This window comes from Xyrauchen texanus, chromosome 43, assembly GCF_025860055.1.
Source record: "Xyrauchen texanus isolate HMW12.3.18 chromosome 43, RBS_HiC_50CHRs, whole genome shotgun sequence".
In the NCBI taxonomy this organism is placed as follows: Eukaryota; Metazoa; Chordata; class Actinopteri; order Cypriniformes; family Catostomidae; genus Xyrauchen; species Xyrauchen texanus.
The window spans coordinates 18,636,358-18,654,669 of record NC_068318.1 but is presented as its reverse complement, the minus strand read 5'-3'; the positions used below and the strand labels follow the sequence as shown (position 1 = coordinate 18,654,669).

The following is an 18,312-nucleotide window of genomic DNA, read 5'->3' as shown; positions in this document are numbered from 1 at the left end:
TAATTTTAATCAACAAACAATCAAGACTGTGGTTGAATCATCAACAGAAAATCGCTTTTGCACTGATGTTCTCAGCCAAACTGAGTATAACTACTAAGGATGGCCGTAAAGTATTTTTATGCCCTAAGCAAGCACTGTCTTTCATAAAAACATTGAAGTGAGTAAGCCATTTGTTGTTTCTCACGTGAGTGGATTGAATCACTGTTCTTAATATCTAAGTCCCTCATTTCATCTGTGGAGGATTGCTCAATTGGAGACATCTAAGTCTCAGATCACGTCCTCGTGAGTTTAGAGATGTTGCCACATACGGAGAAAAATAAATCATATAGTTGCCGCTTTAATGTATCCCTTTTGCAAAATCCTGATTTCCAACAAATGTTAAAGACTGAAATCAGTGTTTATATGGAGACCAACTGGTCCTCAGTATATTCTGTGAGCGTGTCTTGGGAGGCACATAAGGCTGGTCTCAGGGGTCGGTTCATACAGTATGCCTCGTTCACCAAAAAATCCAAAGCACGAGAACACATGGAGTTGGAAGGGAATATTAAAAGTGCAGTGGCTGAGCTGAAGTGCCAAATGTCTGATGGCCTCAGTGAATTGACCAGTTTGAAATACAGATATAATACAATTTTGTTGCAGAAAATTGAGTTTTGGTTATTCAGGGCAAGACAGCCATACTTTGATTTGGGGGACAAAAAAGGAAAACCTCTGGCTAGATATATAAAACAGAGAGAGTCTTTTTCTATCTTTCCCTCAGTGAAATCTGCTGGTGGTGACATTTTTACCTTGGCCATTTATATTAATAATGCCTTTAAAGAATTCACATCTTCATCTATTGATGAAGTTATTAGAAAATTTGTGGAACTATTAGACCTCCCTAAATTCATGACTGAGCAAAGAAATTCTCTTGACTTCGAGATAACCTTGGAGGAGCTTGATGAGGTTATTAAGGCCGCTGGATTTTAAAGATCTTATGCTACAGAACTGGCTCCACATTTGTTAGATGTTTATATGGAATCATTAAAGAATGGAAAGCTTCCTCCAACCATGACACAAGCCCAGATCAGTCTGTTTCTTAAAAAGGACAAAGATCCAAACGAGTGTAAAAGTTACCATCCAATTTCCCTGATCCATTTAGATGTATAGATTTTGTCAAAAATTCTGGCTAACCGATTATGTAAAGTTATGACAGGTGGGGTTTATTTGGGGCTGCAGCTCTTCTGACAACATTAATCGTCTCATCAATATTGTGTGGTCAGTGGCGAATTATCAGACTCCTGTCATGGCTATCTCACTTGATGCCGAAAAGGCATTTGATGTGGTAGAAAAGGATTATCTTTTTAAGATTTTGGAAATATATGGGTTCGGAAATACTTTTATTGGATGGATTAAGTTACTTTATAGACACCCTGTAGTGGCGGTACAAACAAATTGATTAATTTCAGATTATTTTACTCTGAATACGGGCACTAGGCAGGTTTTCCCTCTTTTCCCATTATTATTCTGTCTTGCCCTGGAAACATTAGCAGCCGCAATAAGATAGGAGGACGCTTTTCCAGGGGTGACGGCGGGAGGGGTGGCGCATAAGCTTTTACTTTACATGGATATTTTATTATTTGTCTCCGACCACACTAGATCTATGCCTTGACTACACAGAATTATCAATTTCTTCTCTAAATGTTCGGGATACAGAGTTAATTGATCTAAATCCAAAGTGTTGGCTCTGACTGCATACTGCCGAGTAACAGCTTTTCAGCCGGGCACCTTTCAATGGTCCAAACAGGTAATGAAGTATTTGGAATTTTATTCCCAGCAAATTAAGATTCAACATTTTTTGTTCATTTCGACCCTTTAATAAAAAGATTTTCGAGCAATGTAGGCAGGTTGGCTTCATTATATTTATCTATGATTGGGAAGGTTAATGTAATTAAAATGAATTGTATTCCAAAATTCAACTAACTACTACAATCTCTACCTGTAATGTCCCCCTCTCTTATTTCAAGCAATTTGCTAGTATAGCGAAGTCTTTCATTTGGAATGGAAAGCATCCCAGGTTACATTTCATTAAGTTACATAGGCCGGTTGATAAAGGTGGGCTAGGCGTACCCAAGATGTTGTTTTATTATTATGAATTTGGTCTCAGACATTTGGATCATTGGTCACTTCCACCTGAGAGAGCCCCTTCCTAGTTTGGAATTGAACATAAAGTTCTTGCCTCTATTTTACTATTAAAGCCTTTCTATTAAACCAATTGGAGAAGTTAAGTCACAGTTTTGTTTTTTACCATCTAGGTTACGGATGTAACCTCCGTTCCCTGATGGAGGGAACGAGACACTGTGTCGAAGAAGCTACAATAGGGGTCTCTCTTGAGCGCCGAATATACCTTTGATCTATGAAAAAAAGGCCAATGAGAAGTTGGCAGACAGAATTTGCATGTCCTGCCCCCGGACATACGGGTATAAAGATGGGGAAATATGTCTGTTTCATTCAGGATTTTTCTAAGGAGCAGGAAATGGTCTGGCCACAACGTCTTGTTCCCTCCATCAGGGAACGGAGGTTACATCCGTAACTTCGATGTTCCCTGTCTGTCGCTCACTTCGACGTTGTGTCGAAATACTAGTTGTGACATGTGGCGGGAGCGTACGGCGCCTTGGCGATTTATGTACGCTACCGCGGAGGTGCAGTCTGATCTGATCAAGACGTGTTTGCCCTGAACCAGTGGGAGAAACCTCCACAGGGCAAAGACTACAGTCAACAACTCTAGGCAGTTGATGTGCCAGCGCAGCGGGGCCCCTTTCCAATGGCCCGCGGCTGCGTGCCCGTTGCACACGGCGCCCCAACCCAATTTGGAGGTGTCGGTCGTGACCAGGACGCGTCGCGACACCTACTGCAAGGGGACTCCTGCCCCCAGAAAGCAGATGTCTGTCCACGGTTTGAATGTTTGGCGGCAGGCGGTGGTGACCATCACACGGTGTATGCTGCGCCATCATGCTCGTCTTGGGACTTGAGTCTGGAGCCAGTGCTGAAGCGGTCTCATATGCATCAACCCCAGCGGCGCGATCTCTGCGGTGGATGCCATATGCCCCAGGAGCCTCTGAAAATATTTTAAAGGGACCGCAGTGCCTGGCATGAAGGCGGTGAAGCATACCAGCACTGACTGCCTGCGCTTGTTGGTGAGGCGTGTTGACACTGAGACTGAGTCTAACTCATGCCGAGAAAAGAGATGCTCTGAACCGGGGCGAGCTTGCTCTTTTCCCAGTTGACCTGAATCCCCAAGCGGCTGAGGTGCCTGAGCACCTGGTTTCTATGGACGCATAGTAACACTCGGGAGTGTGCCAGGATGAGCCAGTCGTCGAGGTAGTTGAGTATGCGGATGCCAGCTTCTCGGAGCGGGGCAAGGGCTGCCTCTGCGACCTTCATAAAGACGCTAGGGGACAGGGACATGCCGAAGGGGAGGACCTTGTACTGATACGCCTGGCCGTTGAACGCGAACCATAGAAAGGGTCGATGTCGAGGCAATATTGAGACTTGGAAGTACGCGTCCTTCAGGTCTAGTGCTGCGAACCAATCTAGATGCTGGACGCAAGTTAAGATGTGTTTAGCGTGTCTTGTCCGTCTCACACATTTCGACCAAGTTCAGTCACAGATGACGTTCCTGAACCACAAGTGTGGTCATCGCCTGCCCAAGTTACTGTGCTGTGGCCTTCGTGGCCCTGAGGGCGTGGTCAGTTGCTGAGCGCAGTTCCTGCAGCACGTCAGGATCAGGACTACCCTTGTGCAGATCTTTGAGGGCCATGGCATGCAGGGCGGAAGCGGCCTGTCCGGTGGCGCTGTAGGCTTTGGTGGCCAATGATGACATAGTCCTACAGGCCTTGGAGGGGAGTACAGGGCGACCCCGCCAGGTGGTGGCATTCTCGGGGCACAGGGAATCGCTGTGTACCCGTGGGCCGCTCCGCCGTCGAGGGCAGTGAGAGCGGATGAGCGAGGGGGACGGGGGGGGGCGGTGGGCATGGCCGCTCGGGCAAGCATGTCGGATATCTGGGCATCAGCCTCAGCCTGGGCTTGCTGGCCCGAAGGCGGCAGCCCAGACGAGTCATCCGCGTCAGACGGACTACTCTCCGATGCAGAAGTGAGCTCATCCAGTTCGGGGGGCTCCAGAGGATAGGCAGGCTGGCTGTGAGGCGAGCCGCTGTTGCCTTGAGCCCGGACAGAAGTCAATGAGCGTGCCGGGGGGCGGGTGGTTCGAGGGGGTGTACCCAGCGACCGCATCCAAAGATCGCCTCTATCGCCAGCCGCATCACCCTCAATCCTGTGGGAAGAAGGAGCAAAGCGTGGGGCGGCTGGCGATGGAGGCGATCTGGGGATGGCAGCGGGCTCGATTTCGCTGGGAACACCCCCTCGAACCACCCGCCCCCCGGCACGCTCGTTGACTTCTGTCATGAATGTTGCCATGGTCATGTTCTCGCAGTGAGAACATGAACCATCCACAAATGCTGCCTCGGTGTGATCACAGCCCAGACACAAGAGACAGCGCCTGTGGCCGTCTGAAGCGGAGAGCACTCTACCGCATCCAGGAACTACACAGGGGCGGAAAGGCATCTTTAAAAAGACGCGTCTTGAAAAGGACGTTCAACGCCAGCTGTGAATTTGCTCTTTTAGAGAAAATAACTCTTTTAACTGCACTGTCGATGAGCCCAAGGGCAACTGCACTGCCGTGCAGAGAAGGAGAAAGCCGCTGTAATGCGCCACAGAGTCCAACAGCATGCAGAGCGTCAGAGGAATACAGGAACAGGTGTGACTCATAGCAAACAGCATGCACAACCATCGGCTCCGAAGAAAATTTCTGAATGAACTAATAGTATTTCCTCGACTTTATACCCGTATGTCTGGGGCGGGTCATGCAAATTCTGTCTGTCAACTTCTCATTGGCCTTTTTTCATAGATCAGAGGTATATCGGCACTCAAGAGAGACCCCTAGTGTCCCTTCATCGACACAACATCGAAGTGAGCAACAGACGGGGAACCACAATTTAGACATTTAACTGTGCAATTGGGCATCCTTTCAAACAGTTAATGTCTCTTGACTTGAAGGTGCTAACTGGACTGATTATCTCTATTCAGAGTTAGAGAGCTGCATCATTGGAAGTCTTTATAATGTAGTGAGTTTAAACCAGCTGTTTCTACATAAAGCATGCGTTTTACCAACACTTTGCAAAGCAATGGACCCTCTAAAACTAAGAGTAATTTTAAGCCTGAAAAGAGGCATGGCTTACACTCACTACACAGGCCCTAATTATGTGTCATCTTGCCTCTAGTTTTATGTATCAAACGGCCCTTTGTGTTGTGTGTATGTAGACCCTGCAACCCACTACATGCCCTTTAGAGAGACATTACACCAAGTTCCACCTGTAGTGTTCCATTTCCTGGAAAGATAAAGACTTCCTGCATATAACACTTCTTATGTACACATAATTAACTTTCAAATTAAAACATAAATCATAACATAAAGTTAGAGTTTAGCAAGGTCTAAAATTACAAGCTCTTCCAGTGACTGTGACTGGATCCTCATGTGGAATGTAATTTATGCATGATTATCTATGCTTTGCCACATGACAGATTTAATCCTACCTGCTGTAGTATGACCTGAGGGTCATTCCTACCAACAGTGAGTCACTTTTAAATTTTTCTTTGATATACTAAAAACTCATTTGGAATTTTTTTACCGTCAAAAGTAGCAGAGCACGTAATAATCTGCACATACAGACCCACAGTACCTCTGAAAGTAAAACCCTAATTAAACACCACACATCTAAATATATCCCTCTAGGGTCTAAAAGATTCATCATTAATCATCTAAACTATTTCATTTGCCAGGAAACCAACTGTAAAACAGCACATTTTATCATTTATGAATTCAAATGATTTGTGTTGTTGTATTGTGCACTTGAATTGATACAACGATCTGCTAAATTAATAAACGCAAATGTACAATCCAATCTTTAAACTTACTTGTAATTTGTCTTAAGTCAAATGCAAAAATGCATGTTTTGAAATAAAAAAAATGTATGACTTACCACTGTCTTCCACTGTGAAACTAAAGAGGTCACTGGTGGCATTGTTGTTGTCTCTCAGGATATAGCAGATCTTAAAATCATCTATGTCAGCTGAGAACAAAAAGAAATCAATAATGTAAAATGCATGCATTTATTATTTATTTAGAAGAAACTATATCAAATGATTTAAAAATACATCACTTTTGATGACATACAGTGATTGGTGTGGGTTCAAAGATGAAATTGTTTTATGGCCAGTTCAACCCATGAAGGTCTCAAAGCCCAATTAATTTAAACAGCTTGCAATAATTTCAAGATTTACGCATTTCAATTTCATATCAAAACGCCATCAAGTTAAATTGAGTAAATTTAGAAGTTATTTACATTTAAAGTTGTAATAAATAAATGTATTTAAAAACAACATAATTAATTTAGATTTTGATTCAATGACATTTAAATGTGAATATTTTAAAAATAGGCTTGAATATGTTGTTGAGTGTACACTGTAAAAAATGTGAACCAAATATATGTATTTACATCTAAATTAACTGGTTTGATGTCATAAATACTATTTAACATCACTGAATCAACCAGAATACAACAGATTACACCAACAAAACTCATTTTAAAAGTTGGATAAGGTAGAAAAAGCTCCTTAATGTGACAATTACAGGTTACAACACTTTGTGTAACAGTGCAGTTACTATAAAATTAATCTGCAAGCTTTTTTAAAAATTTAACAAAACCAGGCAAGAATTTTCACAAAACACAAAACAATCAGCAGAACAGGTGACAAGCAGTTACCTAATGACAAACAAGACCGAGAATTTTAAACACAGGATTCCATGACTCTCACACATCTGGTCTGTTGCATCTCCAACAATTAGACCCCTTTAACCACATTTACATTGATACACTATAGCTAGGTACAGTGTACCATTAACAACCTGACTGCTCCCTCCACTCTGACCCACTTCCTTAAATTATTAATATCTGAGGAAGAGGCCTCATAAAAATGTAAACCTGTGATTCTTTATGCACTCATGAAACCACTTTTCATATTGAAAATAAAACGTCTCCTTTCATTGCCAGAGTGCACTCTCATCATGAAATATTTAGCAAATGCCACAGAACAAGTGGTGGCAGAATGTGTGGAAAGGGCGAAGTAAATAAAGAGATGTGATTGTCCCTTCTGCTTCACTGCTTGTACTGATGAGGCCGAGTCAGGTTTGCAAGCTCTCTCTCTCTTCACACTTTTGCCCTTTTCCAATGTCTAGAACACTTATCAGACTAAGTTAGCCTGACACAGATTTCACACCTTCTCACTAGGCACTCATGTTTGAAGCAGTGTGTTTATGCTTTAGTTGTTAGGGGCCATGAACCTGTGCTGAGTAATACACTTCAGAAAAACATCAAATTTGGATTTTGGTTGATAGTTCCAGATTTTACCATTGCATTTGTAAACAAGAGAGAGGTATGTTACCTGTGCTATGCCCTTCTTATGTATTTTTAAAAAGGTCTGCGGTATTGTTTCAATAAAGTTACCATTCAAATTTAAATTGAACTCCTATCCTCATTTGAGGAGGCTGGTTCGGTTAAAGGGATCCAGTAGTTCACCCAAACTGCCTCAATATACTTCCTACGAAATCAAAGAATGAATGGGTGTAATATAATTTATAACAAAATCTGTCCAAAAAGAAGGTGTATTTGTCATTTCGGTGGATCATAAAAGTTCATAAAATTCTTAACAGCCGCTACACACCTTCTTACTGCCATTGGTCCACGTCATCATTAGGTGTGACCTGGAGCTCCACCTTCCTTGGAGCCAAAGGCTAATTTTGTTTACGTAGCTCAATGAGTCAAAATCAGTCAACATGAGTTGGCTTGAGTTATTAGCGATCTGGTGCAAATTAACCCACATCTGCACAATCGTTCGCTTAGAGACATTTTCCAAGACCAAGTCATGTGATTTTGTTTTTTATTGTCTACTAAAGGAATCTCTCTCAAGTGCCCATTCACAATGTGCCATCTGCAGCAAAAGCCATTACACATCTGTCTAAAGTAAGATTTGGCTCTATCATAATTTTTTTTGTCTTTGTTCTGCACATTAACACTTTTATACACTCATCTTTGCAATGGTATCAGTGTCATAATAAATTACAATAATAGAGTGTAACCGGCGCATATTATGGCTGCGTGTAGCATGTTAGCGTCATGAATTCATAATGTAAATAAGACTACTGCATATATACTATATTACCTTAAATCATCATTGTGTGGTTAAAACAGCTTCTTTTATTGACCTTATGTGAATTCATAAAGTCATTGATAACACATTGTTAATGTTTTACGTTTAGCATCCTCATATTTAAATGTACTTCTAAATGCCTCCAACATTGGTGTGGCAGGTGTCTGAATGTTTGGAAACAGTATACCATTGCTCGGATCTTTAGAAATTATTTATACCCATAAATGAAGAAGAACTTCTACAGAAGTATATCAAGGCCTTAATTCTTTAATTATTTGGGTGCATGATCCCTTTAAATCAGGGGTGGGGAACGTCAGGCCTCAGGGGCGTATACGGAGAAATTATTTGAAAAGCAAAAAATGGCCTTGATTCAATTAACCTGAAAACAATTCCTTTCAAATAATGTTTAAAAATAATTTAAAATGATAACAACACAAAATATTGTATAATAGACAGACCTTTTACGAATGCGTACATTAATTTCAACCCACAATAAGAAATTTCAAGCAATTGCATGACCCGCGAATAATTTTGTAAATACTCAAATGGCCCTTAACTAAAAAGGTTCCCCACCCCTGCTTTAAATAAACAATTTAATAATTAACAAATAATTTTTTTAATTATTTTAAATAAACAACAATATCGGAATATAATTTTATTTTTAAAAGTCATACAGGTTTGGAGAAACATATTGAGTATATGATGACAGAATTTTCATTTTTGGTTGAACTATTCCCTTAACTCAGCCAACAACACCTCTCTTGAAGAATAACCAGTCACTATAGAGATGTTAGAAGGCAAAAATATGACAACTTAATAATTGAATAGAGATCTGTGAACTGTGATCTGTTGTCTCATCAAGAATTTTATCTCTTAGCCAAAGGTGGCTTGTGCTTTTGGCTAAGGGTAAAATGTCTGTTTCTAAACTGAACTTACATTATTTCAAGCATTAATAAGAGCAGAGAACATGTCCAAGAACATGATGGATGCTTCACTACAATCATGAAATTATGGTTCTACAAACATTACATTTCTAAGTTCTAAAATTCTAAATCACAATGACATAAAATGTATTGAAATGAGTCTAAGGAGAGATAAGATTTAGATTTCATAAGCAATAATAATAATAATAATAGTGTTACTGTGCTCAAAATACATACCTTGTGTAAAAGTGTTGATTGAGACATTCCCTCTGTCCAGGTTGATCAGGTAGCCATTCTCCGGCGGTGTGGTGATGTGAAAAACCAAAGCTTCTGGGCCGCTGTCTACATCCAGTGCCTTTAGTACTGTACTTGTGATATGATATCCCAAATGACCTGTGGACAAAACCTTTAAAGTCAGAGCAACTTTGTTAACTACAATCTGAGGAACACTGTTGTCCACAGATACAATGGTGATCTTTATGGTCTGAGATATTTGTGTCTCAAATATGGTATCATGGAAGACATAGAAGTGTGTTCCATCTGTGACTGTAAAAGAAAAGCTGTCCTCTTCTGACTCTGTGCCATCATGTTTGTAGCTGATCATATTCTCATTCAGGTCCTGCTTTGTGAACGAAGTACCTGGTCGGCTATTGTTGAAAAGCAGTTTGCCATGAATGGGCAGTTGGGTGACTGTGAACTTCAAAAGGTGATCAGCTGTGTCTTGGTCTTCAACGGTCAACTCAAATGGTGTAATGAGTTTTGTTTGTCCTTCGATCACCAGAAGGTCATGAACTGTCAGTACTGGCTTTTTGTTATCAACATCAACAATTGAAACCCGGAATGTCCGGAAAACAGGGTTGTAGCCATCTGTGACTTCGAATTCAAAGCTGTCTATCTTGACTTCATCGTCTGCGGTATGAATGTAATATATTTTGCTCCCAGCCAGCTGTAACTGGGTAAAGGACACAATCGGCATGCCTGGTGTGTCTGTGCTTTCCAAATGTCCCCTCACCGGTGCTCTTGTGATGGTGAAGACTAAGTTCTCATCAGGGCTGTTGAGATCACTAGTGCTTAGAAGTTTTGTAGTGAGTGTCACTTTACCACCTTCTTTTAGAGAAACTCCCTTACTAATGATGTCAGGAAATACCATATCAATGCTGCCCACAGTAATATAGAAGTACCTGTCAATTAAAGGATTGATACCATCTGTAACATCGAATTTCACAAGGTCACGAATTCCTTCCTGTCCATTATGAGTGTACAAAATGAGACCACTGTTCACCTCACGTTGTGTGAAGTTCATGCCAATAGTGATGTTCTCTACAGACACCACCAATCTCTCTTTTCTAAGAAGGAAGCCCTGATTGGGGCCATAGCGAATAATGAAAGTAAGGGACTCATCATCCGAGTCTAAATCAGTAGCCTTTAGTACTTTACTATTTATCTCTTTGGTCTCGCCAATCTCGATTTCAAGTCCATCATTAATGGCGAGCCTTGGCGTTTCGTCGTCCACAGGAATAATCACAACCATGATAGTACCCTCAACAGAATGCTTTCCATCTGTAAGAAGGACATCAAACTTGTCTTCTGTAGTTTCAGAATCATCATGTTCATAAATTATGCTAGAGGCCTCCTTAATTTGTTCCAGGGTGAAGTTTGTGATTGGAATGGAGCCTGTTGTGAGCTGATTGAGTAGGAAGCCATGAGTTGGAGGTTTGGTGATAATAAACGTCAACTCTTCTGCAGGAACATCACCGTCAACTCCGTTCAGAAGGGGTGTGTCAATGATAACATTCATGCCTTCCATTACAACAAACTCTCGCATAAAGATCTCTGGTTTTTCATCATTCGTGGGAATAATGACAATGGGAAAGAATTGTCTCTCTGAGAAGTTCACCCCATCAGAGCATCTAAACATGAACCTGTCCTTTACCAGCTCAACTCCTTTGTGTATGCTTTGGACATAATGAATGTGACCTTCATTCATATCATTGATGGTGAAAGCACTCACTGCCAGTCCTGACCTTGACTTCTCCGACCCTGGTGATGGAGAGATATTCTCCACATATCCTGATGCCGGCTGAACTACAATAGTACACAGGATGTCCTCGATTGGCGTGTCTGCATCCTTAATCATTATTTGATGCCTACCAATTGTGTTTTTGTCCCCTTCAAAGACATTAAAGGTTGGTCCAACTGTCACCACTGGAGTCTGGCTATCCACAGGGAGAATGGTGACATGAACATGGACTCCATTTACTCTGTTACCCCCAACGTCCCACTCATCAGACATGTCTGATAGAGTTAGATTGAAAAAGTCCTCTATTGAAGCAAGACCAATTTCACCACTGGTATGAGCATACACTACCAGACCACTGATGATTTCAGCTAGGGCGAACCTACTTGCAGGAACTCCATTTACAATAATTTTTCCAAACTTAGGGACCTCCTCCACAATGAACGTCAATCTCAGGTCATCAGTGTCCTCATCTTTTCCCTGGATGATATTGGTGGTAATTTCGGTGGCTCCATTTTCCATCACGTCCAAGTGAGAGCCAACAGTGCCCTTTGAGAGGCTAAGTGTTGGTGTTTCGTCATCAATAGGTTTCACTACAACTTTTACAGTGATTGGTATGACATGGACGCCATCACTAACATCCAATTTAAAAGAGTCACTCGTTGTCTCATCCCCATTGTGGACATATGCCACTTTGCCACCAGAGATATCCATCAAATTGAAACTACTTCCTTTTTTCAAGTCAGTAAATGTCTGTTGAATGTGGCCATGCAGGGGAACTTGATTCAGTGTAAATGAAATTTGTTTAGTATCAGTGTCCACGTCATTTGCATGAAGTTCGGCACTTATGAAGACATGCACTCCCCTCTCAAGAACTGTGAATCCTGTGTTAGTTATCTGTGGTGGTTTGTTGTTTACAGGCAGTAGAAAAATTGTAAAAACTCCATTAGCACTATTTCCAGCAGTGTCTTCTACTGCGAAATGGAACTGCACCACATGTGGTATGATGCCTAGCTCAATGTAAGGAGGGCTATAGGAAATCTTATGATGGTTAACTTGCGCTTGATTAAATTCTTTTACCTCATTATCAGAGCTTTCAGTTAAAACAATAGACCCAAATTTAACAGAATTATTTTCATCTGTGTCAGTCGGTGGCCGAGTTATTGTATATTTCAGGTCACGATCTTCAGAGTCCAAATCAGTGTAACGCAAAACATTCTTGCTGAAATGAGTCAACTGGTACTCGTGAACTGTCATCTGCAAAATAGTGCCAGGGAACAGCACAGGTGGAACATCATCAATGGGAAGAATTTTAATAACAAATGCATTCTCACCAGATTGGTTGGGAGGGTCGGCATCATCTTGTACTTTAAACACAAACTGATCTGTAACCGTTTCAGTGATGTGTGGACCTGTGTGTCTGTAGAAGAGCTTTTCATCTGTAATATCTTTCTGGAGCCACTGTGTCACTACTTTCTCATACACGCCATCTTCTGCAATAAATTTCCAAGAAGATGGGTCTTCTGGTGCTTCAGACTGCCTCATCAGAACCTCGCCAATAGCAGAGAGTGGAGGCACAATAGAAAATGTAATGGTGGAGTCTTCAGAGTCAATATCCGCTGCACTGAGCATTAGCTTTGAAATGGGCACCATCTGTTTTTTGAATAAAATCAGCCCTGTGTTTGCATTTATAATGGGTGGTTCGTCATCTGTGGGAACAATTGTAATGGGGAACAAAAACTCAACTTCGTTTTTGCCATCTGACATTCTGAAAATTAAATTATCGCTGTATGTTTCACTGCCGTCATGTTGGTAAACGACAATGCCAACTTCCAGGTCAGCTGGGGTAAAACAATTCCTCTTGGAGCCTAGCACAGTTAACTGACCATGACGAAGGCCATCAACCACGGTAATCCTCACGCTGTCCAGGTTGTCCTCATCACTAATTTCCAAATTGTTCCAAGTGAACAGAGACCTAGACTGACCTTCATACAACAGCTGACCAGTATTTTTAGTCACTACTGGCGCCAAAGTGTTCATGGGCTTCACAACAATCATGAATGCAAAAGGATCCGAAATACCACCATCTGTGTCTATGACCTCAAACTCTATTTGAAAGATCCTTTCGGTATCGGAGTCCAGCGATGGAGGTTTATACGCAATTTTCAGATCTTTTAGATCTCTCTGATAAAAAGATGTGATAGGTAAATTTCTGTCATCTGTACTCACAATATAACCCTCCTCAAAGGATAGAGGAGAGGTGATGTTGAAAATGAGATAATCTGGATTGGATTCAGTATCCTCAGCAACCAACATATCTGGAGTTAAAGCCATCATGACAAACTGATCAACCTCCATCATCATCATGGCAACAAAACTCGGTCGAGGAGGAGTGTTTTCATTGCCCTCTTTGATCCGGATCATCACATGAAAAAACTCCTGTTTCAGTAAATTGTTTTCTTTGTTCCGTAATTCCACAACCATTGGGACATAATCCTTATTAGGAGATTTGTGAGTAGAGGTATGTTCATAACGGATATTTGCTCTGAGAAACTGGTCACAGTCCGTCATTTTCTCCAATTTACTCAGATCAATAACTTTACCATATCTAGGCAAGCCACTACTGATCGATAATGATGTGACTTCACATTTCTCAGAGTCTTTATCATAAGTAAAATCAAGCACCTTTTTGTCAATAGGATTACTAGTCCCACGCAGATTATTAACAGTAAGGGGCATGTTTTTTGTAACAATCTCCAATTGTGTGAAAACCACCTCCACCTCCAGCATAAAGGGGATGATTATAGTTTCAGTCTGAGTGTCGTATCTGAGTTGCAGCTTCACTCTGTCTTCTGCAGGGCTCCTGGAACCGAATTGGGAGTATCTGACATCGTTAGGACCAAATTCACACGGGAACTTTTTAGGAGACAGGTGCCCTCTCTGAGACAGCGGATCATTATCCAGTACTGTAATACTGCATCTATCTCCCGGCTGAACTTCAATGACCACATCGTTGATCGGATCGATGTAAATTGATCTCCCGAAAGGCACGTGTATTCTATTGTTTGCCACTAGTATCGCATCCTCCGAGAGTTGAGGTGTGTAGGCGTACGACAGTCCGTGTTTGTCAACTCCTTGAGCGGAACAAACTGTCAATGAGGCCAAAAGAACGAGAAACGTGTAAAGTTCCATTGTTCATCCGCCTGTAAAGAGCTACAGGGTTTTTTAATGATTAAATGAAGCGCGAGTTGTGCTGTTATGCTTTAAATCAACGCGAGGACAGGAGAAAAGGATGGAAAGTTGAGAAATCCCACACGCGCGTGAGGATGCTCGCGCGCCATTCACACAGCTTCTCCGCGAGCGCGGCTTTAACTTGTGCCTGTCTGCAGGACTGGAGTGCGAGAACACGCCCACAGTCTCATTCTATTTGATGCTGCGTCGCATTCCCACGACCGCAGGTGAGATTTGACTGTCTATTTTATTAATAGAAACGAAACACTATTTGAATATACATTTGTGTTAATATAAAAGCTATGCAGATTGTTCACCTTTTAAAATCTTTACCCTAGTTGATGTATAAATTACTAAATGTTTTATTGCCCTCTTTCTTTCTCGTCCTATTTATATTCCCTTGTCCATAATGTGATATCTGTTATTTATTTAATTAGTCTTGTTATTTATATGCACTGGGACAAGTCCATTGTTTTATGGATCAAATCATTAAATAAAATGAAAAATCATTTGAAAATAATAATAATAATTTATTAAAAAACATTATTATTTATTATTATAATAAACAAGTTCGTTGAAAGAAATACAGCTAGTTGTTATGTCCAATTTGTTTTTTTGGTCACCATTAACTTGCATTGTATGGAAGGGAAGGCAGGGAAACACACTGGACAGGTGGCCAGTCCATCACGGGGCAACACACACACAGGCATACAGATTCACACTCTCACTCACACCAACATGCAAGTTAGGGTCTCCAATAAACTTAAACTATATGTCTTTTTTGGGACTTTGGGGGAAACTGGAGCACCCAGAGGAAACCCACGCCGGGGGACATGTAAACACCACACAGATAGGCCCAGTTGTACCGCCTGTTTGGCACATACAGTATGAGAGACAACAGTCAGTATATTTTCACATGTGCTCCTTGTGAATGGCTGTTTCCCACAAACCTGTAATCAATCATCTGTTCAGACACCATAGAAAATACAAATGGCTCGGCTGAGTTTGGCTCTTAGTATTCTCGCTCCTCCTCCAGTTTTTCAGTGTAATTTTCTTGTCAGCATGGAGCTCTGGGAAAATGTGTCCTCATTATTGGTGTTGAGGTTGACAGAATCATTCAGACCTCTAATCTCTGTGATCAAAAATATAACAACTTTGCCCATAGAGACCAAAAGTACCTTGACTTTGATTGAACCAATAGTTCTTTAAAGTCTGGGGAAATTATACAAGTAAAAGTTTGAGCTCTGAAATGTATTTTTCTAAGTGGACTGAACCGCTGCAAAGACTATGGCAAATTGTCTGTTTAAGTTCAAAGCATCATCCTATCTACCAACAACCAAGAAAAACTGTGTCCAGGTGTACCTATGATAATGGGTGCTGTTTAAAAGGCAAAGATGGTCACACCGAAAATCTATTTAGGTTTTTTATGTTTACTGGACTTTGTATGACATTACGTGATAAATGAAAACTATTTATGTCATTATTTTTAAAAACATCCTCACTATACAACATTTTTCACAAGTGCTTGAAACTTTTGCACAGCACTGTACACACACACACACACACACACACACACACACACACACACACACACACACACACACACACACATATATATATACATTATTATTTATTATTATAATAAACAAGTTCGTTGAAAGAAATACAGCTAGTTGTTATATATATATATATATATGTGACGCTCTTGTTCTACCTGTTCCATATGGGACTTGAACCTAGGTCTGGGGAGGCGGGTGCTCTAACAAGGAGACTAAAGGCTACAGCCCCTAGTCCCTAGTGTACCTCTTGAGGTCAGGAGACTGTTTACACACTGCACAGCTATCTACCAGCTGGCTCCCGTTACATATATATAAACTGTATGATTTAGGTATAAGGAGGTCAGAGCTGCCCAGTGACACACAACATTAAGTGAGAAAAGCATTTCTTTTTTTATTTTATGTATTATAAAATATTTACCTTTGCATTTATTATTCTTGTAGACTTGACATCATCTGTATCCTTCATCTGAAAGAACATCCACTCACATTAAAGTTCACAGCTGTTAAACGTCATTTCCCAGAGGTTTCCTCTGTGCTGGCACTGGCAGTCTGTTGTATATTTCTGTAAATCACGGCAATCTGAGCAAATAAATTATTAGAATTGCAATGGCAAGTATATGTCTGCTGTTGTTTCATTTTGATGGCAGGAAGAATCCCCTCCAAACACATTTTAAAAGTCCTACCTGTCTGACAGTCTAACTGAATGAGTCATTGTTTACAGATGACAATGTCTGTACTTTATAACTGTCTTTTGAAACTATTTTAGTGCATCAATGGTAACCTTGTTTATGGACATTGAGAACGTGTTAAGGGAAGACTTTCAGATCCAGGGCTTAAAAGGATAAAAAGAGCAGTCTGTGAAGTGTATAGATAGATGAATAGATGGATGGATGGAACAGGTGGACAGACAGACAGATAGATAGAGGCAGTACAAATGCATTATTTCCAAAGGACAGATATGTAGTGCACTGTCAGGGTAATGCAATAACAAGAACATTTTGTAGGTTTTGTTCCCCCAATGGATCTGGAAGGTGCAAAGCGACAGTTACAATCTCTATTGTCAAATAGTGCATTTGTGCACCTTGAAAACCACTGAAAAGAGTAAAAACATAATTGAAGGGGTTTGTGAGTGACAGAGTAACAGAACTTTAAAATGCATTTCCAAAAGGTCACTCATTCCTCTTGAGAACTGTTGCCATTTGTTGCTTGAAGGGAAGGGAAGGGAAAAATACTCTTATGCCCAAACAAATTTTGTCTAAATGTTGGGAATGTTCATTTAACATAGAATTTTTGGGGGGAAGGCGTTACCCACCTCCAGTGCTTTAGGTTGAAATTAGAACTTTGTTTGAAAGAAAATGATAATCATTGAGCAATCACTGTTCTGCTAATGCAGATGTGTCCTAGTCAGACCAGACATGCATTTGCTCTATGGTTTGCTGTTATATAATTCTCATCATCGCAGAGACAACCAAACAACTATTAATGACTCTTTTCTCATTAATAGTTGTTTGGTTCAGCTCCCTAACAAACAGTTCAACCAAGCATGTATTTTAATTCTTAATAATTGTGTTTTTATTCCCTAATGAGAAAAACCTAAATAAGATTATTCCAACATCTCTGGCATAATTGCCTCCTTTTATTACTATATTTTCTTCACTGTCTTTTTATTTGTTAATTATTTTGTTTACATTATTACTTTACATTATGTGTTATTGTTTTTTGCTAATTGAAATAAAATAATGGAATAAATAAATAAATGGAAATCAAGAAAATTAAAAGATAATAAATGGAAGCTTAAAGAGTGCAATGAGGAAATAGGGAAAGTCGGAGTATAAGACTCACATGTTGTAATTTGAAGAACGTTTTGTCTTACACATTTCTTTTTTAATATTACAACACACCTTTGGGGTGAAATATAACACATGCAGATATCACATATATCAAATGGAACCTCTAGGGTAGTTCTCAGTTCTGGTGTTGGTGAGGGTGTTAATTAAGTTAATTAATACATTTTCAGTCATTGTGTAAATGTCACACTCCATAGTAAATATTTATTCAGCTCCACCAGACATGCCAGAAAAAGCACTCATTAGTCTCATTTGCACTCTATTTTGTACCATGTACAATATGTGAATTTCTTTTTAACCCTTGTGTGACCTTGTCTTTTCTTTTTTTGTTTTTTTCTCGAACATTTTGGCTGTGGTAATGCCCACGGCATATATTTTGTCAAAGGTGTGTATTTTGGGGGAAATGTTTATATTTCAACTTCAGTTCCTATAAT

The 18,312-nt window shown here is 40.5% G+C and overlaps 1 protein-coding gene across 3 annotated transcripts in view; it reads right to left on the bottom strand.

Moving 5' to 3' along the window:
• The window catches only part of LOC127636036 (FRAS1-related extracellular matrix protein 2-like), an 81,884-nt gene extending 67,451 nt beyond the window's left edge, over positions 1 to 14,433 (bottom strand). For all 3 annotated transcript variants that reach the window (XM_052116397.1, XM_052116399.1, XM_052116398.1), the window contains exons 1-2: positions 9,462 to 14,433; positions 6,075 to 6,164 (exon numbers count right to left, since the gene is read on the bottom strand). In XM_052116397.1, coding sequence (XP_051972357.1) covers positions 6,075 to 6,164; positions 9,462 to 14,433 — 5,062 coding nt within the window. The remainder of the gene's footprint in view (positions 1 to 6,074; positions 6,165 to 9,461) is intronic.
• Positions 14,434 to 18,312: the final 3,879 nt, after the last annotated feature.